The sequence below is a fragment of the Xenopus laevis genome, chromosome 2L (assembly GCF_017654675.1).
Source record: "Xenopus laevis strain J_2021 chromosome 2L, Xenopus_laevis_v10.1, whole genome shotgun sequence".
Taxonomy (NCBI): domain Eukaryota; kingdom Metazoa; phylum Chordata; class Amphibia; order Anura; family Pipidae; genus Xenopus; species Xenopus laevis.
The window spans coordinates 96,675,435-96,703,093 of record NC_054373.1 but is presented as its reverse complement, the minus strand read 5'-3'; the positions used below and the strand labels follow the sequence as shown (position 1 = coordinate 96,703,093).

At 40.0% G+C, this 27,659-nt stretch overlaps 1 protein-coding gene across 1 annotated transcript; it reads left to right on the top strand.

Moving 5' to 3' along the window:
* On the top strand, window positions 1-27,659 carry ppm1d.L (protein phosphatase, Mg2+/Mn2+ dependent 1D L homeolog). Its single transcript, XM_041582228.1, has 6 exons — window positions 1-847; window positions 13,898-14,123; window positions 15,510-15,634; window positions 19,391-19,578; window positions 20,714-20,953; window positions 23,314-27,659. The coding sequence occupies exons 1-6, from the start codon at window positions 484-486 to the stop codon at window positions 23,833-23,835; spliced, it is 1,665 nt and encodes a 554-aa protein (XP_041438162.1). The 5' UTR covers window positions 1-483; the 3' UTR covers window positions 23,836-27,659.

Here is a 27,659-nt window from a genome sequence, read left to right as displayed (position 1 = left end):
GGTTTGGATTGCCCAGATCAAAAATGGAGGCCCATGTTGGTCTTTGGATATGTTCTAGAACATTTCTGACGTCCGTTTCGTACGTCCCAACCGCGGTAGTGTCCCCGGAAGCCGAGCAGCTAACATAAGCAACAGTTCTTGCCCGCCTTTATGATGGCTACGCCGGCTTCCTTCAGTGCCGACTTAATGCGCAGGCTCACAGGAACTGTAGGAAGCCTATACTGGCCGGGGCGCCTGGGTGTTCTACTTTGCTGTGTGACGTAGAAGGGGTATCATCTGCTCCCGGACTGTGTTGAAAATAAACAATCAGCAACGCGGTTGGCGAATTTTGAAGCGCTGAGCTGAGAAATCGATTACTTGACGAGCACCACTCATCCATCGCGAAGGGTTCGTTTTAGAAAAAGCTATTTATTTTAAGGAGGACTGATCACTTTTTGGCATTCTCTCGTCCCACCGTCCGAGTTGTAACAAAGAAGGGGTGCAATGGAGACTCCATTCTCCCTGCGGGTGAGCGTGTCGTCGGACCAGGGAGGAAGGAAGTATATGGAGGATGTCACTCAGATACTAGTGGAACCAGAGCCGGGGGAGGACGAGCTGCCTTGGTCGGAGGGAGAGGAAGAGACACCGGCTAAAAACTGCAGGAGGGAGAGTGGGAGCAGGCAGACTCTTGCCTTCTTCGCTGTTTATGATGGGCACGGGGGTCGGGAAGCCGCCCACTTTGCTCGGGACCGTCTTTGGGGGCATATCAGCAAACAGAAAGGCTTCCTGTCCCAAGATCCCGAGGAAGTGTGCGGCGCCATCCGCAAGGGCTTCGTGGCTTGTCACCATGCGATGTGGAAAAAGCTCCGTAAGTGTCTCGCTCTCTTCCCCCTGTGGGTTAGATGAATCATATTCACACACTTTAAACGACCTCAAACACCTCCGGGGGGGTCTCCTTTTAATCACATTTGTGCTTAATGATAGAAAATGTCATTCGAAGGAACAAATCCATTCATCATAGAAGTTTAAATGTATTTGTAACTGAAGCAATCTGGGGTTTTCTGCACTGCTGGTTGTGACAATGTAGCTCAGCATAGCTTGCTTCCTCACTGGTCCGTTCACAGCTGGGCTGTGCTACATTCAGGGCTGCCAGGTCTAATTTTCAAAACCTGCCAAAGTCGGCTACAAAACAACCCAAGACGCACTTCAAAAGTAGCCCAAAATAGCACAATATGTGCAGTATAAATAAATAAATAATATATGTGAAAATACACCTTTTTCAAATTGCTTGATAAGAAATTATCCAAAGTCTCTGGGGTCCCCCTTGTTCTCCCGACTCACAGACTCGGTCTCCCTCAAGTAAACGCAAATGGAAATGTCTTTTGATAGATGGGAGTCAGCGCTAAGATAAGCTTAGGGAGATAAGTACACGGCACCAAAATAACAATATAGTGTAGTACGTTCTATTTTTTAATGGCCCACTATTTCCAATCATCAATTATTGTTGTTTCATTAAATTATTTGGTGAAGTTCTTATTTCCACCATCCTGAAACACCACGTGTATTAATTCTCAGGTGGGTACTTACATTTATTCATATTCTGTGCATATCAAATAAATCCCAGTTGGTTTGCCAGATAGAGATCCCTGAAGTGTGAATGTTTCAGATGCAAATCAAGTCTCCCTTGAAAAGTCCCTTTGGAGTCCGGGGCTACATAGCTGACCACTACCAACGTTGTCCTGCTTCACTACGTGTTTGCTCCGGGGCGATTGGGGGTGTTAGGGAATAATCCAAAGACCGGAGATCATTGAGGTAGAAGAATTCAGGAAGTTTATTAATTATATAATAAACATACACGAGCGTCGTGGGTTCTGTACAAAGTACAAGACAGAACTTCTGAACAAAGAAAAGACCACACATTATATACCCTTCAGGAGAGGAACTTCAATGGGAAAAGGCCTCTCTAGGGAGAAAAGGGAGTATTGCCAATTATCTATCATAGTGTCTCAGTGTACAATTATCTAGTGTTAGCTAGCTATGTGAACGAGAAGGGAGTAACATAGTGGGAGAGCTTCAAGGCCAGGGCACCTGCTAGAAGCAAAAGAATAACATAACATACTACTGATAAGGACCTTCTCGGATGGCACACTGTCTCCTGGGTAGTCTTGAAACAGTTCATAGAAGGGCCTCATGGGCACCTTGAAACTGCTCAGTCTACCTTGGAGGGGGGCTTAGGAATGCAAGGGGCCACCCAGGGCCTGCAAGACTTTTCCCTCCACAGGGGTGACGTTACTGCGATTGGTCCTGATGCGTTTCGTCTGAGTTCCGACGTCTTCACAGACTACCGAGCTGTAGCCTCTGAAGAAGTCGGAACTCAGACGAACAGCGTCAGGACAAAATTTTCACTGATTTGTAAATGACATTTGTAAATTGACAGATTCGCCTGTCACCAGGGGCGTAATTACAGAGGGGGCCCAGGAGGTATTGGGGTCCCAAAAGGCCTTAATTCATACACAGTTAATATTGGTAAAACAGGTCAACCGCTAGACCTTTCGGTGGCCAGATGATTTTTGCTCCAAAATTGTCTGAAATTGAGGAATGTCACCAGAAAATGCGAGAATGCTTAAGAGGGATGGGAGACTGGGGTACAGAGCCCAAAATCTGGTAACACCAGTCTTCTATACAAGTCAGTCCCATTGCATGCTGGGTATTGTAGTTTACATTAAACTTGGCTGTGGTCAAATTGTTAAACAAAAACTACATTACCCAACATGCACTGGGAGACACAGGCTTGGCACATTAGGGCAAGAAAATTTTTTGGATGGTTTCCAAAGTACAAACCAGCCAAAGGCCCAAATCCATACCTTGGCTAGTTTGTACTTTCAAAACCCACCTGGGTTTTAAATTAGTAGCCAAATTTGGCTGGAAACCCGGCAACCCTGGCTACATTGCTTCAAAAGCCAGAATCACCAAGGCAAACAGGCACTGCTATAATATACTGAACATATTGCACCAGCCTCAAGTTTCATCTTATCAATAGCCGCAATGATCCAGGACTTCAAACTTGTCACAGGGGGTCACCAACTTGGAAAGTGTCTGTGACACTCTCATGCACAGTTTGCTCTGAGCAGCTGTTGAGAAGCTAAGCTTAGGGGTCGTCACAAATTATCAAGCAGAAAATGAAGTTTGTCTGTAATATAAGCTGATTCTACAAGGCTGATTATTAAATTCTGATGTTGGTTGCACTGCTTTCTGTGCTACCATGTAGTAATTATCTGTGTTAATTACTAATCAGCCGTATATTGTGACATTTATATTCTATGTGTACTGTATATTGTGAGTCAGTCCCTAAGCTCAGTAATTGACAGCAGCACAGAGCATGTGCAGTGAATCAGCAGAAAAGAAGATGGGGAGCTACTGGGGCATCTTTGGAGACACAGATCTTCTCTGCTAAAGGGCTGTGGTTGCCTTGGGCTGGTACAGATGCCCAAAACATAATGTACAACATTTCTAGCTACTTTAATTAGGTTTTAATTCTCCTTTAAAATTAAGTCCTCCAACAAACAGTGTGACTGATTAGTAAGACCAACAGTGCACTTACCCTTGACTCAGAGGCTATAGTGAGAAAGCAGGGAGCTTTTAAGCCCTAGCCTGTTCACATACACCTGTAAATCATTCCGTTTTAAAGGCTGAATGGCAGCTATAGGCAAAATTTGGCTACAACCTGTACACAGAAAGAAATCGCCAGCGCTTGGTCTAACCCACACTGTGACTTTGACCAGCTGCTAGAAGCACCCTTGTGCCAGTGCCAGCCACAAACCCATGTACAGTCAGGTTTTTTTTAGTGATAACTAATCGTTTCTCTTGAACATTCATTATTCTTTTCAATGTAGTGGCGTAGAAACAAGTGTTGGTCTGCTGACTTTAAAACTGTTTTCATTACATGAATTACCTTTCTGAAAAATCGGACCAATTACTGCATTTTCAGAACATTAGGTAATGGAAGCCATAAAAGTGACGCCATATGGGCAAAACTGTACACTCTGTACTTTTATACTTTGCTACATTATTTTATGGTCTTTCAGATGTTTAGTAGTATTTTTATATAAATGTTTACTTTGCTATAAAAGGGTAAGTTTTTTCTTTGATCTAGAATTAGTTTTTTGTTCAGCAACTCTCAAGTTTAGAATTTCAGAAGTTATCTGGTTATTAGGGACCAATTTACCTTGGCAACAAGGTAGTGGTTTGAATGTGAAACTAAAAGATAGAAAGAAGAGGGTCTGAATAAAAAGGTAAAGTATATCAAAGGAACAATGAAACTATAGCCTTACAGAGTAATAGTGTTTTGTTTACCGGTATCAGTGACGCCCTGAAACTTGACAGAAAACAGCAAATAATTAAAAAACAACAAATAGAATAACAACTGAAAAGATACTAAGGATGGTACATTCTTTAACGTAGTAAATAACTTGAAGCTAATGGCTCATGGGTGGTTTTGTGTATACGCCAGCAGCTTAAAGGTGAGCTACACATTCAAACCCTATTCCCCCCTCTCAGATATCCGTTATTACAAGTTTTTAGGCTACTTTAACGATTGTGCATTGAAGCATTTCCTGCCTGTTAATGTGTAATATAAAGTCTCACACTGTTTAAACACAAGTTTTTAGAACTGCCCACCTTTTTTTTTTTTTTTTTAAAATTTTGTTCCTTCAGAATAATATGTGTAATGATATTCTTTCTCTGGTTATTGTAAAAGGCTGTTTAAAAAGACTGTATTGTTTATTATGCTCTGACCTTTTTGTTAATCATATTGCACGCTTTGTTCCTATTCTTCAGTTTTTATATTTAGGCCTTTTTTTCATAAAAGATAATTATATTGTCTATAGTTTAATCATAAGGCATGACACAATGCCCTTAGGGGGGAAACATTGTTGGGTTTTATCCAAGGCAGCATGTGTAGCGTTATCTGGAGGACATGCAATCTAATTATTACGAACCAGAGACAGATTTTAATGTTGCTCTGCAGCTGCCACAGCTGATCACCCCTTCCTTTGTCTCTACACCCTTTTAGAGTTGCTTTTATCCTACAGATAAATAGGAAATATATTCCTATCTTGTGATTTTAACCACACCCCAATCCTAAAGAAGTATATGTCTATTCTGTCAGGTAAATTATTCTAATGCAAGACCAATTGCTTTTGACAGCAGGTATTTAAGGAAATATTAAAATCGTATGCACAACAGATAAATAAATGCTCTTTCACAGTTTGGTTTGATGGGTGGCCCACAGGCTGGTTGCAGCTCTTGAGGTTCCTTGTGCTGTCTTAAAGCACCACTGAGTTCTTTGCATGTTATTGTTTTGTGTGGAAAACAAGAACGTTCCAGTGCATTCTACTCTTAAATATCCAACAAATATGCTGAAAAAAGTAGTGTTTTAGGTTGATTTACTTAAAACTGCTGCAAAAAAACCATACTAGTCCCACCCATCTACTGCCTCCTTTCCCAGGCTGTGCAGGGGAGTTGGTAGCACATTGCACTGTAGAATGGGAACCAATCTAAGCAGATCTGATAGGGAAGCCTGCCTTTGCTTTTGTGACTGCAGGGCTTTGATTGGCTATCCCCCTTCTGTTGTACTTCTGGCATGGACCATTAGGACGCCCCCACCCATTATTTGAAACACCGACAGGGACCAAGGCAGATCTATAGGGATTAATTATTGCCTACAATATTAGGGAGGGGGTTCACTTATCCTATATGTCTTCTTTAATATGCCTACCACAGTCGCACAGACATCATTAGATTATAGGTTAATTAGTCAGAAGGCCGGCTAATATTCTTTGGCAAAAGCTCAAATAAAGTGTGGCCCCTGTTATTTTGTTGAATGGTGACCTCCTCAGACAATGGTATTGACATTCAACCTTTACTCAAACTGCAGCAATGGTTGGGTAACGGAATTGCTAGATCTTATTGATTCATGGAAGGCCAGCTGTACACTAGTTGCACTTTTCAAATGTGATCGGTTTGTTGTTCCCAAAAATTAGCAAGAGAGTGCAATATAAACACAATGGGAGCAATGTAGATTAAATCTTATGCATTTTTATTGAGCTTTATGTGCACAGACCACTTTTCCAGCACAAATATAAGGAAGCTAGAGTTAAGACAGCGGTCTATCTGTAGGCTCTGTAGCACAAATAGAAAGTATATTGTTGCTTCACCACTGCCCATCCCATTCTGGGGATTACTCAGAACTGCCTTTGAAATAAATTCCCCTTTCTACCTGTTAGACTAGTGATCAAGACAATTATTTCTATTCTGTTCATTGTTATGAACATGTGCTATAAAAAGCAGACTTGTTAGACGAGTGCTGCAACAGTATTTAACATACAGACGTGTACCATAAAAATTCTGCATATGTACCATAAAAATTCTGCACATGTACTAGACGTTTAAATGTGTTCTTAAAGGAGAAGGAAACCCTGTAGAAAAAACCTCGTACCCCCCCACCAGGATAAATGCCCATACTTTATAATTACCCCTCATCGCAGATTCTGGCAGCGGACTTCACAGCATCCATCTTCCGGGTCCTCGATAAGCTGACTGGGAGATCAGTATGTCGGCGCATGCGCAGTTGGAGCAATTTGCAGGTTTTCGACAACTGTGCATGCGTCGAAATGGACGGAAATTGCATATCTCCCAGTCAGCTTACCGAGGACCGGAAGATGGATGCTGTGAAGTCCGCTGCCAGAATCTGCGATGAGGGGTAAGTATAAAGTATGGGGCATTTCTCTGGTTGGTGGGGGTACAGGGTTTTTTTCTACAGGGTTTCCTTCTCCTTTAAAGGAGAATTCAACCCGTACCCCCCACCCCAGGTAGACCCCCCGGGGAAATGCCCCATACTCCATACTTACCCGTCGGCGCAGATTCTTCCAGCAGAGTTCCACGCATCCATCTTCCGGCTCCTAGGTAAGATGACTGGAAGATCGGCAATTTCCTTTTAATTCCGCACATGCGCAGTTGTCGCAAACCGGCAAACTGCTCCAAATGCAGGAATACAGATCTCCCAGTCAGCTTATAGAGGACGCGTAAGATGGATGCGTGGAACTCGCGGCGAGGGGTAAGTATGGAGTATGGGGCATTTCCCCGGGGGGGGGGGGTGGTTGGCCTGAAAGCAAGAGGGAGGAAGGTCTACCTGGGGTGGGGGTATGGGTTTTTTTTTTCCCACTGGTTGAATTCACCTTTAAGGAATAGAATGAAGCCTTCCCTGCTTTTAATAACAATACAGAACCTGGAAAGCAGGTCCGGACTGAGTATTAAAATAGGACTTGTCATTTCATGTACACAGAGGCCCAATCAGCCCACATAGAGGCCCAAACAGCCTCCACCAGCCCACAAGATATTGACTTTCTATGGGACCTTATAGCAGCCCCTCTGGCATTTGCCAGAACCCACAGATTGCTAGTCTGGGCCTGCTGGAAAGGTTGGATAAAATCTAAAGCCAGTGTGAGATTGCTAAAGCTGGCCATACGTAGGTAGACCCCCTTGTTTGGCGACGTTGCCAAAAGAGTAGATCTCTCCCCAATATGCCCACTTTGAGGTTGGCAATATTCGGCTGATCTAATCGTGGGCCCTACAGCCCAACAATCGGATCACAACAAGAAGAATACGGGCTGCAGGATTGAGGCATCAATGAACTTATGATGTCCTCGATCCAATGGGATTTTTAACCTTGCCCCTTTGACATCTCTCAGACTTTTAGCCAGATATCAATCGGGGAAGCCCGTCCGAGGGCCCCATATTCTGCCCAATAAACTTCTTAATTAATCTGTCAGCATCGTATATGAATGAGAATGTAAACCTAAGCATAGTTCTATTACACGTGGATTACAAATGTCTTTTAAGGTTTTAGCAGGGGATGTAAACCCAAAAATGTTACTTTTCCCCGAGGACCACATCAATGCACTGATGTGGTCTGATGGATTTTTTATAAACCAGCCATCTGGCTGTTTTTTTTTTTTTTTTTGCCAGACATCTGTCAGGCAGGCAGTCGGGAAGGGCTTATACACTGTCAAATAAACTGCCAACTCATTCATAAGGGCTTAAATTGGCAGCTTACATCTGCCCGGGTATGGTCCGCTATACTTGAGAGTCCCTGGGACACCAATGAGGCTCTAGGGTTCATTGCTTTCATATGACCAGATGCATGAATGATCTGTACTATTTATTGCAACTTGTCTGCACTGTTGTCACTGGGACCCACCTAAAATCACTTCATCCTGCCCCTAAGGGTAAGTGCACAACATAAGATTCGGGGAGATTTAGTTGTCCGGCGACATCACCTCTTCTGGCGACTAATCTCCCTGAACAGCCTTCCCGCTGGCTAGAATCTAAATTGCCTGCGGGATGGCACTCTGAGTGATTTGTTTTCTGAAGTTGCCCTAAGTTTCCTCGGCGGGAAGGCTTTTTGGGGATTAATCGCCAGAAGAAGAGGCGTTTTATCGACGGGCAAATAAATCTCCCCGAATCTTAACATGTGCCCTAAGCCTCTGAATGCTTGTTCTTCCCAGCAGCAGAAAATAAAATGAGTTTGGAAGCCTTAAGCTGGCCATAGACGCAAAGATCTGATCGTACGAATCGAGGATTCGTACGATTTTCGAACAGTGTGTGGAGAGTCCCGATATTTTTCGTCCGGCGGAGATCGGTCGTTTGGTCGATCGGACAGGTTAGAAAATTTCTGTCGGCTGCCGATAATATCTCTGCGTGTATTGCCGATCGTACGATTTTCCGTGGAAGACTGTCACTAGCTTTGGTTGGACATAGATATCGTACGATTCCTGTCAGGGGCAGAACATTGCTGATCTGTTTTTTAACTAATCTGACTGGTAAGACTTTGAGCTGAATGGTTAGTGGCGGGTCGGGAGATGGGAAAGTCCGATCGTACGATGAGTCGTACGATCGGATCTTTGCATCTATGGCCAGCTTTATGCTGGCCACACAAGACAGAAGATTTAAGATATGCAAATAACCAAGACACATATTAATCCAAGGCTAAACACCTGGTGGCCTGCATGCCAGATGCGACCCCTAGCATGCCCAAGAACTCCATAGACCTCAGTATGACAGTATTGTTTTATGATAAATTTAACTCAAATGTGGGAAATAACAGATAAGTGGCCCACAGCATGAACAATAGTGGGCAGCACTGTGATCATCTGTTGGATGAATGTGGGCTCTTGTTTTCTCACTGTAGCATGTAATGAGTCAGGGAGATTTTCTGCTGAGCTATATTTTTCTCTACCTAAAAATCTGTCTGGCACTTGTCCAGTTCTCATAGACTTTAACCAGCTGTAAAGGGAAAATACTAGTTTAGACATGTCTGTGTGGGAAGGGCTTTAGAAATACTTTTCTGATGTCACAAGCGTGCCCTGCTTGGCTTTGTGCAAAGCTAATAAGTGTTTGACAGCTGTCACATTACAATGCTCTATTGTTTAAACTTCAGAACATTAAACCACTCACCAATTTACCTATACCCTATTTCCACAGAGAAAGTCTGTTAAGACTGGGAGAGAAATTTGTCTACTGAAAATCATCCAAAAACCCTGCAAAACAGATATTTTATTCCTTCTTCTTGGGTATACAATATACTTTTTGGGTATATAATGCTAAAAGCATAAAAATGTCACATCATTTCTGCTTTTACTTTATTGCTGACCTGCACATCTATTTTGTTGAATGCAAAAACACACAGTTTTTTGTTCAAAAAATATTTGCAAATTTACACTTGCAGAAGATGTCTTTTTAATCGCCCTTTCCACAACTTGCTGCATTTGTTCTGAACTGCATGCTTTTCTTACATAAGGATGAGTGGAACCAATATAGGCCCTTGTAATTCCTCCTCTTCTTCTGTAAGGCCCATGGCACTTTAGGTGTTTGCTCCCCTTGCATATTTCTGCCTGCTTAGAAGTATCTGTCGGTGCTCCAGCTGCCTGCCATAGGCTTCATTGCCTGTCCCCAATGGTGAATTTGCTCTCAAAAAGACTCTGATGCTTGTGCACCATTTGAGTGAACTTTTCGTATGATGTGGAAAGTGATATTCTCAGAATATTTGCAGTTGGTATATCATTTGTGTTTTTTGAGTTATTTAGCTTTTTATTCAGAAGCTCTCCAGTTTGTAATTTCAGCAGTCTGGTTACTAGGGTCCAAATTACTGTAGCAACTAGACATTGATTTGAATGAGAGACTGGAATATGAATAGATGAGGACATGTATAGAAAGATGAGTAATAAAAAGTAAAAATAAATTTGTAGCCTTACAGAGTATTTGCTTTTTTTAGATGTGGTCAGTGACCCCTTTTTAAAGCTGGAAAGAATCAGAAGAAAAAGACAAATAATTCAAAAACTATAAATAATCCAGACTGATTGAAAAATTTGCTTACAACTGCCCATTATTAACATACTAAAAGTTTAGGTGAACCACAACTTTAAAGGGGTGGTTCACCTTCAAGTTAATTTTTAGTACGTTATAGAATGGTGAATTCGAAGCAGCTTTTCAACTGGTCTTCAGTATTTATTTATTATATTGTTAGAATTTATTATATTGTTTTTTTTTTTACTTATTTGCTGCCTTCTGATTCTTTCCAGCTTTCAAAGGGGCTCACTGACCCCATCTAAAAAAAAATGCTATGTAAAGCTGGCCATAGACGCAAAGATCCGATCGTACGAATCGAGAATTCGTACGATTTTCGCACCGTGTGCGGAGAGAGGAGATCGGTCGTTTAGTCGATCGGATAGGTTAGAAAATTTCTGTCGGCTGCCGATAATATCTCTGCGTGTATTGCCGATCGTACGATTTTCAGTGGGAGACTGTCACTAGCTTTGTCAGACATAACTATCGTACGATTGCTGTCAGGGGCAGAACATTGGCTGATCTGTTCTTTTAACTACTGTATTCGATCTGACTGGTAAGACTTTGATCTGAATGGTTAGTGGCAGGTCGGCAGATGGGGAAGTCCGATCGTACGATGATTTGTATGAATGGATCTTTGCATCTATAGCCAGCTTAAGGCTACACATCTATTGTTATTTCTACTTTTTGTTACTCCTCTTTCTAATCAGGCCCTCTCCTATTCATATTCCAGTCTCTTATTCAAATCAATGCATGGTTGAATAAAAAGCTAAATAACTTAAAAAACACAAATAATAAAAAATGAAAACCAATTGCAAATCTCTCTATATCATACTAAAAGTGAACAACCCCTTTATGTGGAGTCGGCCATTTATCTGCTGGTGGTGCAAACATCTAGTATATTATAATATATACCTGAAAGTAATTGTGAACCTATTCAGTTCATTTCCAGGTATATTGGGTGAGATGTTTATCTAGATCGAGCTCACCATTTGCCTGTAGTTAGGACATTGGCACCGCAGCCTTCCCACTGTGAAATACAAATTGTGTGAAGAACTTTTTCTTTCTAAGATAACCAAGCTGACTGTTGCCCATATTCCTTGTAATTTTATACAAGGAAAGTCGGCCAGATCTCGATCGGATGGGATTAAAAATCCCGTCGGATCGCGGCCGCATCTGTTCGTTGATGCGGTCCCGCGATCCGACCGCCCGTTTGGCGAACGCTAGGATCCGATCGTTGGGCCCTAGGGCCCACGATCGGATCAGCCCGATATTGCCCACCTCAAGGTGGGCATATCGGAGGGAGATCCGCTCGTTTGGCGACATCGCCAAACGAGCGGATCTATCCGTGTATGGCCACCTTAAAGCTGGCCATAGACACAAAGATCTGATCGTACGAATCGAGGATTCGGATGATTTTTGGACCGTGTGTGGAGAGTCCCGACATTTTTCGTCCGGCGGAGATCGGTCGATTCGTACGATCAGATCTTTGCGTCTATGGCCAGCTTAAGGGTGACTTTTTGACAGACAATTGTCTAAATACTCCAAGGAAGTCTCCTGCTCAGCTCCAACCTAATGTTTTTGGATTTTTTTAAAGCAAACTCCACTCCAGAATAATAGAGATACCTGGACAGGTTTTTATAAAAACCAAACAGCCTCCTTCCTCAAGCAGGGTTAGCATTTGTAACCCTATTGTGAACACAGACAGCTATTCTGTGTGTGTTTCATGTTGTGTCCCTGGCTGCGGCTGTTTGAGGCGCGCCACTGTGCTCTTAATTGCTGACTGCACTTTACTTTGAAGCCAGTCTTTCTTGTATTTTTTTTTTCATGGCAATTATTGACACTACCTCTTTGAAATATGCTTTTAAATTAACCACATGACTGGGAATCAATGATCTTTGTTTGTTGTTTCAATGGACCATTGACTCTTGTCTACAGTTTCCTTGTCCTTTAAGTGACCGGTTCAGCACTACTCGGGATTTCTGTGAGGGGGAGGATGGCGGAGGTGAGGCTGTACTGTTAAGGGATCTGTTCTTTACTATACCTGGCATGTCTAGTACAAAGTCTCTTCCTAGATGAGGGAGACAGCCATGAAAATTAAACCAACACTGACACAAGTTCATCATCATTATAAGTATTACATTATGGGTTAGTTCACACGAGGAGATTCAGGGAGATTTTGTCATCTGGCGACTAATCGCCTCTTCTTCTGGGCGACAATCTCCCCGAACTGCCTTCGCGTTTCTTCCCATCTGCTATAATGAAAAATCACCTGCGCTAAAGCACACGTGACACTTTGTTTTCCGAAGTTTCCTCGTGCGGCAACTTTGGGCGACCTCGGAAAACACAGCGCCGCGTGTGCTTTTCATACTAGCAGATGGGAAGCCACATGAAGGCAGTTCGGGAGTTCTCCTCGTGTGAACTAACACTAAAGGAGAGGTAAACCCTAGCCCATTTTCAGCTCCCTCATTGCAATATTTATTCTATTGAAAAGTTCTTCTGTGTGCTGACCTGCCTTAAATCTGCAAAGTTGTGTAGCAGAGTTCAGCCATTTTCCCCTGTCTTGGGATCTTCAGATCCAGATCTTGTGGGAACATGCACAGTTAAAGCTGATTCACAATATACATTCAATTGCATTCTTCTACAACATCTGTGTCGGCAAACTAACTGAGGATCAGGAGACAGACAGAAGATGGTGCCTTTGAACTCTGCTGCACAGCTCTGCAGATTTATGGTAGGTTAGCAAACAAAATAACTTGTGTGGAGGGAGCTTGGCAGGGGAACAAATGAGGGTGGGCTATAGGGTTTAGTTCTCCTTAAATTCATAATGAGCAGGGCTGGCAGTAATAAAACAAGTTAAAATAGGACCAGAGGGCCCTGTAGAGAGCTGAACGGCAGTGTACATGGTGATATGTACAGGGCTGCTGGAGGTGTACTGTGTGATGTCCTGTCCTTTAAAACACTCCATTCTAGCCTCCAATATAACATTGCCTATTTTGGACCTAATTTTAGCTGATGCTACACTGATAGCCGGCATCCTTGCCAGTTGCAACCCTTCCAGCTTTGTCTGTTGGCTGTCAAAAATACTCATGAGAAAAACAGTTCTTTCTAAAAGGTGGCAGCCATTAACAGTATATCAAATAACTGATAAATGCTAGTTCCTGCTGTTATTTCAATATTCTATTTACTAATTTTGGAAAGATTGGGAAAATAAATCAGTGTCAGCTTTATTTTTAGTTGCCATTATTGTTTTAGCATTTTTTGTTACAGATGGTCACTCCTGTTATTTAAAATGGCATATTGAGTTGGCACTTGAAATGTAAAATAACACATGGTTTATAAACATGTATTTGGGGGGAGGGGGGGGAATATTTTTATTTGTCTGTACTGGTTTCTTATTAGAGGTGTAAATTTCATGGTGAAGACATTATAATGCTCATGGTTATATTAATGGCTGTTTAATTCTGTATAAAAGAAACACGCACACATTTAGTATTGGCTTTTGTTTGTTCTGCAGCTGAATGGCCTAAGACCATGACCGGTCTCCCGAGTACGTCCGGAACCACAGCCAGTGTAGTTATTATCAGAGGCAATAAGATGTATGTGGCCCATGTGGGAGACTCAGGTGTTGTGTTTGGACTGCAGAATGGCACAAGAGACACTCTGAAGGCTGTCGAAGTGACCCAGGACCACAAGCCTGAGCTTCCTCGGGAGAGAGAGCGAATTGAAGGCCTTGGTGGCAGGTAGGAAATATTCACAATAATCTATCACCCTTTCCACCGTGTTTTTCAGCAACCACAAAATTGTCGTGCTTGAAGAAGAAAAAATATCGGCTTTGTTTTTGAGTTTTTACTTTGATTGTAAAGCCTGCCTTTCACAAAAACTTGGTTCATAGAAACAATGTGACCACTAAGGTTCTAAACTCTGACCTACTAATCACATGTAGCAGACAAATGTTGCTGGGGCTGGTGGCCTCTAACCTCGGAGTGTTCCTCAGGCTCTTCATTGAACTCTTACAATAACAATGTAATAAAAGGCATTAATTTTGCCCAAGATCAGTAACTAATAGCAACCATAGCAATGGCGGAAATTGAAAAAAGTCTATATGGCACAGGATAAATAGTGTAAACAGGTAACATTATGTTGTACAGAGCTTATCTGCTGTGTAACTTGAGCCTTTTCTCCTTTGAATGGCTGCCCCCATGACTAAACAGCAGCTTATTTATATAAACAATAGTAGTGTTTCTGCAGCAAACACAGCAGTTACCAGTGCAGGGCAACACTGCGTTAAATTTTTATTACTTTAAAACACTTATTTTTTTATGTTACTGGTTCTTTAAGGGCGTAGAGCCTTGATCTTCTATTGTCTGCATCGCTGCAGATGGAAAAATTGCTTCTGTGTGTGTCACACACAAGTATGCTTTTGTAAATACTTATAATCATACCTTTAATAAAGCTTTCTTTGAAAGAAATATATGCAGATATATTTTATCAAGTGTTATACAATCAATAGCGAACAGGCCATTGCTGATCTCAATACAGGTATGAAATCCGTTATCCAGTAACCTGTTATCCATAAAGCTCCAAATTACAGAAAGGCTGTCTCCCATAGACTCCATTTCATCCACATTTTAAAAAAGGATTTACTTTTTCTCTGTAATAGTAAAACAGTACCTTGTACTTGATCCAAACTAAGATATAATTAATCCTCATTGGAAGCAAAAGCAGTCTATTGAGTTTATTTAATGTTTACATGATTTTCTAGTAGGCTTTCGGTATGAAGATTCAAATTACAGAAGGATCTGATTTCCTGAAAACAGCAGGTCCTAAGAATTCTGGATTATGGGTCCCATACCTGTATAGGAAATGATAACATGCAAATCTAGAAGAAGAAAAAAAGTTTAAATAATGTTTGCACATTTTCTTGTGCTGTTTTACCCAGTGCTTGTTTTTTTCCATGTCTTTCTCAAGTTTGTGACACACAAACTGTATCCTGTAGTTGGTTTTTTTTTTTTTTGTACAGTGCCACTGTTGTAAAAAGGTCCCATATTAAATAGAAAATATAACTAATAAAACAGCAAAAATAAACAAACAGTAATAATCTTCTTAATTTTCGTCCTCTGCAACAGTGTTATAAACAAATGTGGAGTAAACAGAGTGGTGTGGAAAAGGCCTCGTTTGACACACAATGGTCCTGTAAGAAGAAGCACAGTGATTGATCAGATTCCATTCTTGGCTGTGGCTCGGGCTCTTGGTAAGTGGTAGGTCACAGTAGACATGGCACAACGTATGGAGTGCTCTTCAAGTGCTTAAAGGAGAGGTAAAGTTACAGAAGCAGTTTATTGCCAATATATTAGCCACAATATATTGCAAGCTATGACACTATTTCAGTTCTGCAGAATGTTTTATCAAACCCAAGTAAACCGCTTTAGAAGCTCTCCAGTTTGTTTAGGATAGCGTCTGCCATATTAGCTTGGTCTGACATCACTTCCTGCCTGAGTCTCTCCCTGCTCACTCATACCTCTGGGCTCAGATTACAGAAGGGAGGGGGAGAGAGGAGCAACGGAGCATGCTCAAGCCCTGGAGGTTTATGCTGAAAACAGGAAGTCTGATACAGACGTCCATGTGTACACAATAGAAGGAAAGAAATTAAGTGTTTCTTTTGACAATGGACTCAGAGCAGCACTACTTTGAGGAGTTACTGGCTTATTTATATAAACCTTTCTGATAAAGCTCACTGTATTTAGGCTTTCCTTATCCTTTAAATGGCTCAGGCATTGATTACAAATGATTGTGAGGTACAAATCTGGGGATTGGGGTTGCTGCCATTTTTCTCAGGTGCTCAATGCTCACTTTAGCAGTTTGGGAATAGAACCACATGAGGCAATGTGATTGCCAATTTGGAGGTAGTTCCTCTTTCTTGCTCTTGATAATGTTTACGTAAAATTGGTAGCTGCAGGTAGTGAAAAGGCATTTTAAGCACCATGATGGAGGCCCTCAATGATCAACTTAACATGCAGATTTATTTTAATTCCATAGGACGTTTGTTTGTTTGAGATATTTAAAGGTCACCCATTTCTTTTTAATAAGTGTTTTAAGGTATTTGTTGTTCTCTGCATTCCAATGTTTCTTAAAAAATGCTGGCATGGACAGACTAAAAATGTAGACTAGTGTAGTTAATCATGAACTAACCAGCATTTGTACCTTTTGAATGTATATGTGCTTAATGTTTTAAGGAAATCGGTTTTGAAAGCATGTAGGACAGGACTGTAAAATCCCCATTAGGGATGCACCAAATCCACTTTTTTTGGGGAGAGGGATTCAGTTGAATTTGGAATCTTTCATGGAGGATTCAAACGAATTAAGAACCAAATGCTGATTTGCAAATGTAAATTAGGGCAAGCAAGGGATGGGAGGGCAGACTGCAACTCAGGAAAAAAAATGATTTCCTTGATCATGTGACCTAAAGTCACTTGATTTTTAATGGAACAGTTCAGTGTAAAAATAAAAACTGGATAAATAGGCTGTGCAAAATAAAAAATGTTTCTGATAGTTATTCAAGCAAAAATGTAATCGATAAAGGCTGGAGTGACTGGATGTATATTATAATAGCCTGAATCCAACTTGAAAGGGGACCACATGGGACATAACTGTTCGGTGAGTTTGCAATTGATCCTCAGCATTCAGCTCTGATTTAAAAGCGAACAGTTATGACCCACCTCAAGTCAGTGATTGGTTACTTCCTGGTAACCAGGGTAACCAGTCAGTGGAAACCAAGAGAGCTGAAAAGCAGGAAGTAGTGTTCTCGTTATTATGTTATGTAGTAGGTATACCGCACACCCGGAATTTACTCTCTGTAGTAGTGGTGCTGGTTCTCCGTAGACCCGGCCTGGTCCCTTAGTAACAGCAACTTTCTATTCACAAATCCGCACACATGCACATTTTCTGCAGTGGGGAAAGCGTCCCTTCTTTTTATTTGTTTGCACCACCAATATATTGTGAATAGAAAGTTGCTGGCTATTATGTTAGACATCCAGTCACTCCAGCATTTATATATTACATTTTTGACTAACTAACTATATTAGAAACATTTTTTTATTTTGCACATCTATTTACCCACATTTTATTTTAATACTTAACAATTCCTTTAAGGGTTCAGATCTGGTTCTTCCAGGCACTTTGATTCACAATTCCTGCTGAAAAATGCTTGAATCCAGTGCATCCCTTATCCCTGATGACTTGGGGTTTTATGTATGTGGATAATTCTGGGAAATGTAGTTATAATTAGGATTGCCACCTTTTCTGGGAAAAAAAATACCGGCCTTCCTATATATGTATCTTTTTTTTCCCTATTAATAACATTGGGATGAACCATCATTTTTACCGGCCAGGCCAGTAAAATACCAGCCAGTGGCAACAATTGTTGTAGATATTCTAAATAGATTATACCTCAGTTATCCAGTTAGTTTGCTTGATATTGACCGTAAATTAGGTTTCCTCAGTTACTTATGTCAATTTTTAGTAGATCATGCTTTGCACTTTATCCATTTGTAAAATGTAGTCTACTTATAATATCTCCGACATGCCCGGGCAGTTCTCAGCTGTTAGTTGTATGTTACTGCTGACTAATAGTTTAGCCGCTGACTATGAGAATGGAATGAGGTCCCTCTAGTGGCTCAAGGTAGAAGCTTAATGTGTGTTTTTCCTAGCAGTTAAATCATGGTACTTTCTCAGCACTTGTAGTCTGCATTGTGCTGTAGTACAACTGATACCGCTGTGTTCCGTTCATACTGTACAATTAATACATGTATTTGTAGGTTTAGAGTCACACTTTGGATTACAGAAATTTTAAAATGTTCTTGCTTTCTCAATCTGCAAAACATATTGGAGTTAGGTGGAACAGGAAAATGCCAATCTTCTTGTAGACATTGTAGAGGAGCCTAAGCACAGGTCCATAAAAAATAACAAGGGTGATAGCTACTGTATGTTGGCATAATGTGATGACAAAAAATCTGTTCATCAGTGTGTTTTTTTCTTTTATTGAGATTGTAAACCAGAATCATCAGGGTTGCATGTCATGAATCTATTTTAACAAAACAATTAATTGGTTCTATCTCTCAAGCCCTCCGTTTGCCCCTTCCTACAAAAATAATACTGGCTGTACTAGACTTGATTTTAATAATTTGTTGCTTTAAAGGCTGTCCAACGGCTGCGCTTTTGTAAAGGGCACATTTTTTTATTCTTTATTAATGTATTTATTCTTTCAGTTGAATTGTTGGTTAAGTGGACAGAAGAGGAAATGTATTTTCTGAAGTAGGCCTGCTTCCTTTCAGCATTAGGAGATGCATGTAGTGTGCCTAAGTACTGATGAATAACCAGTGCTTATCTGCACAGAAAGCCTGTATAATAGAAGGAAAAATGTTTGTTCCGTTTTCTGAGACTTGCATTAATTGGCCCTCGCCTATCATCAGGACTAATAGTGATATTCTTGAAGAGGCTGGAAATTATCTAAAGATAAGGAAGTGCATGATTGCCCTCCCCCTTTTTCTAAGTAGCCAATACAGATGGGAAAGCAATTATCATGAACTTATGTGCATTTATTATTACAAAAAGCTTGTTTTCTCAATAATCCTAATAAAGCCCAGGCAGATTGGGTCTGAAAGTAAGAATGTCACATTAATTGTTGCTCCAAAATGAACCAAGGACGGCAATTTCCCATTCAGCATGTCTTTAATGGGCAATCTCTTAGCTCTGTTATATAAAACACAATATGGTAACCAATTTCCCAAATACTGCATGCTTTTTTTTATATTTGGTATATTCATTCACCAGTGTTTAATTACAAAGAATGCCTATAAAACCTATTAATATGGATAACCGTTCATCTCTTGAAAGGACACATCTGGCCTCCAGTTTGACAGCCCCGATAAAGACAGTGGGACTTTGAGCTAGTATATTGTGGAGAAGGGAAAATAATCTTCCTGAATTTGATGTAAATATTTGTTTTTAGGTGACCTGTGGAGTTATGATTTCTATAGTGGCGAGTTTGTGGTGTCACCGGAACCAGACACCAGTGTGCACACTATTGATCCCCAGAAGCACAAGTTCATCATTATAGGCAGTGATGGTCTCTGGAACATGGTGTCTGCACAGGATGCCATATCTATGTGTCAGGAGCAGGAGAGAGCCTGTGTAACTGTGAGTACAAGTACATTGTTTCTTTTTAAAACTGCCTGATTGATCTTCAGCCTGATATTGGTCGGGCAGACCCGTCGTAGGGCCCCATGCACGTGCAGATAACCTGACGACTTGTTCTCGAGGGGCTGAATCAGCAGTTTAAATGTCCATGCTTAGCCAACTTTATTGAAATTCCACTTGTAAAACACTTTACATGCAACAAACCAGCCTAAAATGCATTGTGTGCACTTACATGGGTTCATTGCACATAAGGTTTTTTTACATTCACTGAATTTAAAGGGGAACTATCACGAAAATTTAAATTTAATATAAGCTTCCTCATACTGAAGTAAGAAACTGAATACAGTCAATTAAATGTTCTGCATTGTTTCTGAAATAATCAAGTTTATATTCACTATTCCTTTCCGCATCTGTTTCTCTTCATTCTGTCTTCTTACAGCAGTTGGGTGTCAGATATTCATTGACAGTTAGATCCAATATCTCTTATAGTTAGGGCTTCCTTTCCTAGCAGATGAATTCGACCTAACTCAAATAACTGATTCCAGTACAAACAAAATCTAGCGAAATAACTGCCTTTTGCACAAATCCTGCACGTAGATGTCTGTTGATTTTAATAGAGTGAGCTCTAATACATCTTCTAGGCAAAAGGAGCCCCTTTATAAGGTATATTGGGTCATTCATCTGACACCCAACTACTGAATGAAGAAAGAATAAAGAGAAACAGATGCTGAGAGAGGAATAGTGAAGATAAACTTGATTTCATAAACGGTACAGAATTTTTAATTGATTATCTTTAGAAAGTTTCTTATTTCAGTATGCTGAAGCTAATTTTACATTTAAATTTTTACGATAGTTCCCCTTTAAGTTCATCTGGATAGAAAGTTATATTCAGGGACGGGAGTGCCGGTTTTCCTTGGGCAATAATGTGCGACCACCCTAAAATATAACCTCTTGCAGCTTTTTTTTTTTTTTGAACAAACCCAAAATTACTCCCATAGGAAAAATGTTTGCAGTTCAACTTTACTGCGCTCATTAATTGCCTGTGTGCAATTTTATTTTGTACTGTTGGCATGAATGTCATGGTATTACTTTGTACTGTGCCCAGATTACTTACTTATGTTTTATTGTGTTAAAGGGAGATCATGGACAGACATGCGCAAAGATGCTTGTGAGTCGAGCTCTGACCCAATGGCGACAACGCATGCTACGAGCTGATAATACCAGCGTTGTTGTGATCTCCATCTCTCCCCTGACAGAAAAGCCAAGGAGCTGTGTGGGTGAGGAGCTGTTCCTAAACCTGGCTGAGAATCCCTCCTATAATAGTCAGGACATGTGTCACTTGTCTTCCACACCATGCTCCACTCCTCCTATCAAGGTGAGTTGCGCAACTTCTATTTCTCCCACACTATGTTGATAAAAATGCACTAACACCTCCCCCCCCCCCACACACACAAAAAAAAACATAGCCAATGTGAAGATGATTTTTATTCATAATTCAGAATTGTATGTATTAATCTGTTCAGCACTTTGTTAAAGATGTAGAGTATATTTAAAACAAAAAAAAAACATTGTAAAATCCTTTTGGAGCAAGACTGCCAGTCATATTTTAAATAGTGCATTGTGTATGCATGTGATGTAAACTCAATCTCTGTCATGTGCATATTTTATAAATATTGCAACTTGCAATAATTTTAGAATTATTTGTAAATGTAATTGCTATTGAGTAAGTAGTATCTCTCCGTCCTTGCTACTCTCTGCACTGTTGTTTTAGTCTATGGAAACAAAATGACAGAAGCTGATTAACAGACATGTGAAGAAGCATGGAAGTCATTGCTGGAATTAGTATTAATACTACTTTCATGAGCAATGAAGTCTACAGGAGATGGTCCCGTAATTCAGAGCTTTCTGGATAACGGATCCCATACCTGTAATTGAAAATGTGTAATCCATATACAGTTAGGTCCATAAATATTTGGACAGACAATTTTTTTTTCTAATTTTGGTTCTGTACATTACCACAATGAATTTTAAATGAAACAACTCAGATGCAGTTGAACTGCAGACTTTCTGCTTTAATTCAGTGGGTTGAACAAAAAGATTGCATAAAAATGTGAGGAACTAAAGCCTTTTTTTAAAACAATCCCTTCATTTCAGGGGTTCAAAAGTAGTTGGACAATTGACTCAAAGGCTATTTCATGGGCAGGTGTGGGCAATTCCTTTGTTATGTCTATCAATGAAGCAGATAAAAGCCCTGGAGTTGATTTGAGGGGGGGGTGCTTGTATATGGAATACTTTGCTGTGAACAGACAACATGCGGTCAAAGGAGCTCTCCATACAGGTGAAACAAGCCATCCTTAAGCTGCAAAAACAGAAAAAACCCATCCGAGAAATTGCTACAATATTAGGAGTGGCAAAATCTACAGTTTGGTAGATCCTGAGAAAGAAAGCACTGGTGAACTCAGCAACGCAAAAAGACCTGGACATCCACGGAAGACAACAGCTGTGGATGATCGCAGAATCATTTCCATGGTGAAGAGAAACCCCTTCACAACAGCCAAACAAGTGAACAACACTCTCCAGGAGGTAGGTGTATCAATATCCAAGTCTATCATAAAGAGAAGACTGCATGGAAGTAAATACAGAAGGGTGCACTGCAAGGTTCAAGCCACTCATAAGCATCAAGAATAGAAAGGCTAGATTGGACTTTGCTAAAAAAAAAAAAAAAAAAGCCAGCACAGTTCTGGAAAAAAGTTCTTTGGACAGATGATTCCAAGATTAACCTCTACCAGAATGATGTCAAGAAAAAAGTATGAAGAAGGCGTGGAACAGCTCATAATCCAGAGCATACCACATCATCTATAAAACATGGCGGAGGCAGTGTGATGGCTTGGGTGCGTGCAAGGCTGCCAGTGGTACTGGGACACCAGTGTTTATCCATGATGTGACACAGGACAGAAGCAGCCAAATGAATTCTGAGGTGTTCAGAGACACTATCTGCTCAAATCCAGCTAAATGCAGTCAAATTGATTGGGAGGCGTTTCATTCGAAATGAACGTTTTATTTTCAGTTTTTTTAATTTGTCCATTTACTTTTGAGCCCCTGAAATGAAGTGATTGGGTTTAAAAAAAACGGCTTTAGTTCCTCACATTTTTATGCAATCTTTGTGTTCGGCTCACTGAATTAAAGCTGAAAGTCTGCAGTTCAACTGCTTCCGAGTTGTTTCATTTAAAATTCATTGTGGTAATGTACAGAACCAAAATTAGAAAAAAATTGTAGTCTGTCCAAATATTTATGGACCTAACGCTTTGCTTTTCTGGAATGAATTATCTGAACAGAAGATGGTCTGTTTGTCTGCATGGGCAGTCTATTGCTTAGATTTTTCTCCCAACATCTATTTCTTTGCAGGCGACATTGTCCGAAAATACTTTTTAATCTAGAAGAATAGATCACATGCAGCAATCCCCATTCTTCTGGATTAAATTATATTTTCTGACGCTTTCTTGCATGTGAGGGGTGATCTCCCATCGGCAACAAAGCTCTAAGCGTGTTATTCAGATCCAGCAATTACGTTTACAAATAACTTTAAAAGCATTGAAAATCTTTATGTATATTAGAAAGCTGCTTGGAATTATATATTTTTTTCCTGTCATGTAATCTTAAAAATTGAGGTGGGGGAGGGGAGATCCCTGTAAACTGTGTGTCTATATTAATGCACTTACTTTTTCTTTCTCCAAGTTCCTAGATGAAGATTCGTGGTGGAAGCTGAGCTTCTCTGAACCCCTTCCAACTCTTGTACGCCGGAATGCTTTCTCCTCAAAATGGAGCAGTGAGGCAGAAAAATCTAAGGCTGACATTTATTCCCCTACTCTTGAGGATGTGGGATTGTCTGAATCAAAAGGCAGTCTTTCTCAGTGGCCCAGTGATGACCCTTCTAGCTGTCTTTTCCCTGGCAGTTCTTCAGCTGCTAGCTCTGTTGGCAAAACTGCAAAGGTCCAAAATAGCAGCCAGACCAAGAAGACCGAATCGGAAAGGTTGGCCTCCTTGAAACGGACGCTGGAGGAATCGAACAGTGCACCAGCAGTGAAGAAACTTAAGAGAAACTTCCCTAGGAATAGCACGGGGCAGACTGAGCTCCCATCCACCACGCCAAAACGCAGAAGTGCGGACAGAGTGACAATGAGGCGCAGCCTTAGAGGGCAGAAGAAACTTGGACATCCTTTGTTACAGCAGCACAGAAAAACAATATGTGTCTGTTAAGATGCTGATTTTGATCTCTACTAATGTTTCATAATTGACAAATTGTTGCGGACCTCATACGTTTGAGCTCAATAGCTTAATATCTCTTTTTACATGAATAATGCTTCCGCCGTGTGTTTATTTTTTTTATCACTTCACATACAAAATCTTCTTTGTTTAAAGATGCAGCCAGTCAGCAGTGCTGAGTTACTCTACACTTCCAGTATTTGGTTAATGTATATTTACATTCAGCCACTGAAGCGTCTTTCTGTATTACCTGTTGCTTGAGCATACTTTTTATATATTTTTTTTTTTTTTTTCAAACTAAAGAAAAAAGGACCAGGTATACTGTGTATACAACTACAGTATCAAAAAAGCTTTTAATCATTCATATTTTAATGTGTTTTAGTGCACATTAGTTTTAAATGCCCCTAACTTTTTACTTACCCCTCAGCGCAGATTCAGGCATCGGAGTTCACCGCAGCCATCTTCTGGGTCTTCATGTCTTCTTCTGGTGCTTCGGCAATTTCCATCCATTTCGGCGCATGCGCAGTTGTCGCAAACAGGTAAATTGCTCCAACTGAGCATGCGCCGATTCGCCGGTCTCCATCTCCGCTTACCGAAGACCCGGAAGATGGCTGCGTGGAACTGGGGGGAAGGAGGGGGCGGGGGCCCATATGGGGTGGGGGTTAGGGGTCTTTTGCTAAAGGGTTGAATTCTCCTTTAAGAATATGAGTGTTTTTATGTGCAGTGATATATTTATGGTTTTAACTAAAGAAGTGAGAGGAAGCCTCTAACATCCTGCACAAATTGCCAGTTTTATCCTGTCTACTTACTGGTGATTGGAGCATAGGAGATTTTATAATTGAGGAACACCTGATTTATTAACTTGTGACCTTATCTTACCACTCGATCACAAAGAAAATAAGAATTATATGTATATAGATACTTTCAGGTATTTAAATGTTCCGTTGTTAATTTTCTTTTAGTGACCGTAAATAAATAGGCATAGATTGTTGTGGGCTCAGAACTGCCTCTGTGTGTGTATATGCAGGTATGGGGATCTATTTTCTGGAATCTTGGGACCTAGGGTTTGGGTTGTTGTCAATGTTTTCTAGAACGGAACATACTTGCACCCTTTGCTGCCATTCTTGCAGAAACACAGCCTGCAATCCATCAGTGAGTACGTAAAGCTGCCAAAATTGAGGTTGTGTGATTAGAACAGTGATCCCCAATCAGTAGCTCGCGATCAACATGTTGCTCATCAACCACTTGGATGTTGCTCCCAAAGCAGGTGCTTTGCAGAAAGGCGGCACTCCGGTTAAAATCAGGTCACTGACCAAAAAACACCTCCCTTAATCACAGGCATATTTTGAATTTCTGGCAAGTTTTGGTTGCATAAAAACCAGGTGTACTGCCAAACAGAGACGCCTGTAGGAGTACCAGTCTATATAGGGGCTGCCAAACAGCCAACCACAGCTCTTATTTGACATCCCCATGGACCTTTTCATGTTTGTGTTGCTCTCCAACTCTTTTTTTTACATTTAAATGTGGCTCACAAATAAAAAAGGTTGGGAACCCCTGGGTTAGATTTTCTTTTGCACAATAAGAGCAAATGCATCTGAATGATGAGCAGTTTTAAAAAAGTGAGCTACAGTGTCCTTTTAAATGTTCTCAGCTGACTATAAGAACCTCACTGATTTCTCCAAATTTGTTTAGATATACCTCAACCAAAGACTGCAGTATAGTTGCACCTGCCTAAATGTGCTAACGGAGAATTCAAGTTCTGTGCACACACTAATCAATGCCGTGATAGGTTACGGTCTATAAAAGGGAAAATTGGTTAAATAAAAGCCATTTTTGCAGTAGATGAACATTTGGTGTATGATGACCTAAAATAGTGAAGGATTGATTTTTTTTATTAGTCGATTTAAAAGATCTTTCAAAAGCTAATCTTAAATATGCAGCCTGAATTGACTGCTATAATAAGACTTGCTGCTTAATGGATATGTTTTTTATTATTATTGTAGAAAGCCTTTTTACATTAAGGGGTCGATTTATCTGTTTACTACAGAAAAGCTCACCCACTTTCTATTCATTCTTATGGGATTTTAAGAAGTGTATTTATCAAATGGTGAACTCTAACTTTCACAGATAGGAATGAACAGAAAATGGGTGATTTTTTTTTTTTCTATGATGAGCTCTAATCTCTTTTGATAAATCTGCCTCTTAAGCATTTAAATATATCCCCCACCTAAAATAAGTAATAGTGGTTTGTTTCTTATTCGTCCTTCTTTCCCCCATGTCAGATGAAATGTCATCATGAACTACCATACTGGAATCCACCAGTCTTTGCATTGCTATAGATATGTCAATAGTACAGATGTGGGGTTAGCACACATACATTTATAACTGTCCTTTATCTTGTTTTGTAGATAGCACAAACTGATGTATTTATCATTTTTAAATTATTCTGAATTTTGTACTGGGAAATCTTTATGCCAGTGTGTCATTAAAAACATCTATTTTCATAAAAGCACGTTACAGAGAACAAGACACAACATTGTTTTTAGAAGTAAAAAATCAGCAAAAGATTAATTTAAAATGGGTATCCTTTCTTATCTGTTTTCTGCAAAGTAGCACTGTAAAATATTCTGTGGATTAAAAGACATTGGAAACAAAAATAAAAGATTTACTGGTTTGTATGATTGACGGCTATGCAAATATATGGCACTGCTATGGATTTCAGGTTTTCATCTCTAGATGAAAATGTGATCAATATGGCCAGTATTTTGTTTTGGTTTTTTTTTTTCTGAAATTTGTTGTCAGTTTCTGTAGCTCGTCTTTGTTTCCCCTTCCATTCACATGATATTTTTTCTGGCACAACTTAATGTTACTCCCGTGATTGAACCTACATTTGTTTTTATACGAGAGACGTGAGGTAAATCAAATTGTTTCACATTCCCCAGTGACTTTGCTCGCATATTAGAAAAGAAGTATAAAGTAAAAAAAAAAATAAAAAAAAAAAATATATATATATATATATATATATATATATATATATATATATATATATATATATATATATATATATATATTACAGTCCAGCGAGTATCCGCACTCCAAGGCAACCGTTTTTTCAGCAAATATCGCCAGGGTGCACGGTTAAAATATATATAACCATTTATTTCAAGGAACCAGCACTCCCATTTAAAACTTCAAGTATTTATTATCTGCTGAACTTCTATGTTCGACAATGGAGATGTGTCAACTATTTTATTTTTTGTGTCGTTTTAAACTGTTCCAATTTGTTCAAATGAATGGAATAGTGTGATTTTTCAATGTGTTTTAATTTTTTCCTTGATTTTACACAATTTTAACAAATGGGCCCCCTGTGAAACACTAATGGAACGCCTATCAGAACCCAGCAGACCCGAGCCTGTCATTTTGGTGATGCTGTGTCATTAAATTGTGCATAAACTACCCGTTTCTAACAACTTGGGAATATGACATCACTTTTCTATGCGTTTTTTTTCGATTACAAACAATATTATGCTGCAATACAATTCCTCCGTATTGATAATCCTTTGTGAGTATAGTGGTTGTTTATACATAATGAAGGATACATATTTTGATAATCTACAAATTTGGTCTTTTTAATGAAATGACACTGCCTTGCCTCACACAACACTTTAAGTATAACCAACATGCAACCAGTTCTTTGTATTCATGCTGCAAAATATTCTATAAGTTATTTTGTTTTTGGGAGCAAGAGAAAACAGACTGAATTTCTTTGTATACTTTCTGTACACTTGTTCATCTTAAATAAATATCATGATTTCATA

Bases quoted from the DNA above. Each gene is read 5' to 3' on its own strand.
- ppm1d.L (XM_041582228.1), top strand. From the start codon at position 484: ATGGAGACTCCATTCTCCCTGCGGGTGAGCGTGTCGTCGGACCAGGGA. The intron at 15,635-19,390 runs GTAAGTGGTAGG...ATTTGTTTTTAG, and splicing joins GGCTGTGGCTCGGGCTCTTG to GTGACCTGTGGAGTTATGAT. The intron at 19,579-20,713 runs GTGAGTACAAGT...ATTGTGTTAAAG, and splicing joins AGGAGAGAGCCTGTGTAACT to GGAGATCATGGACAGACATG.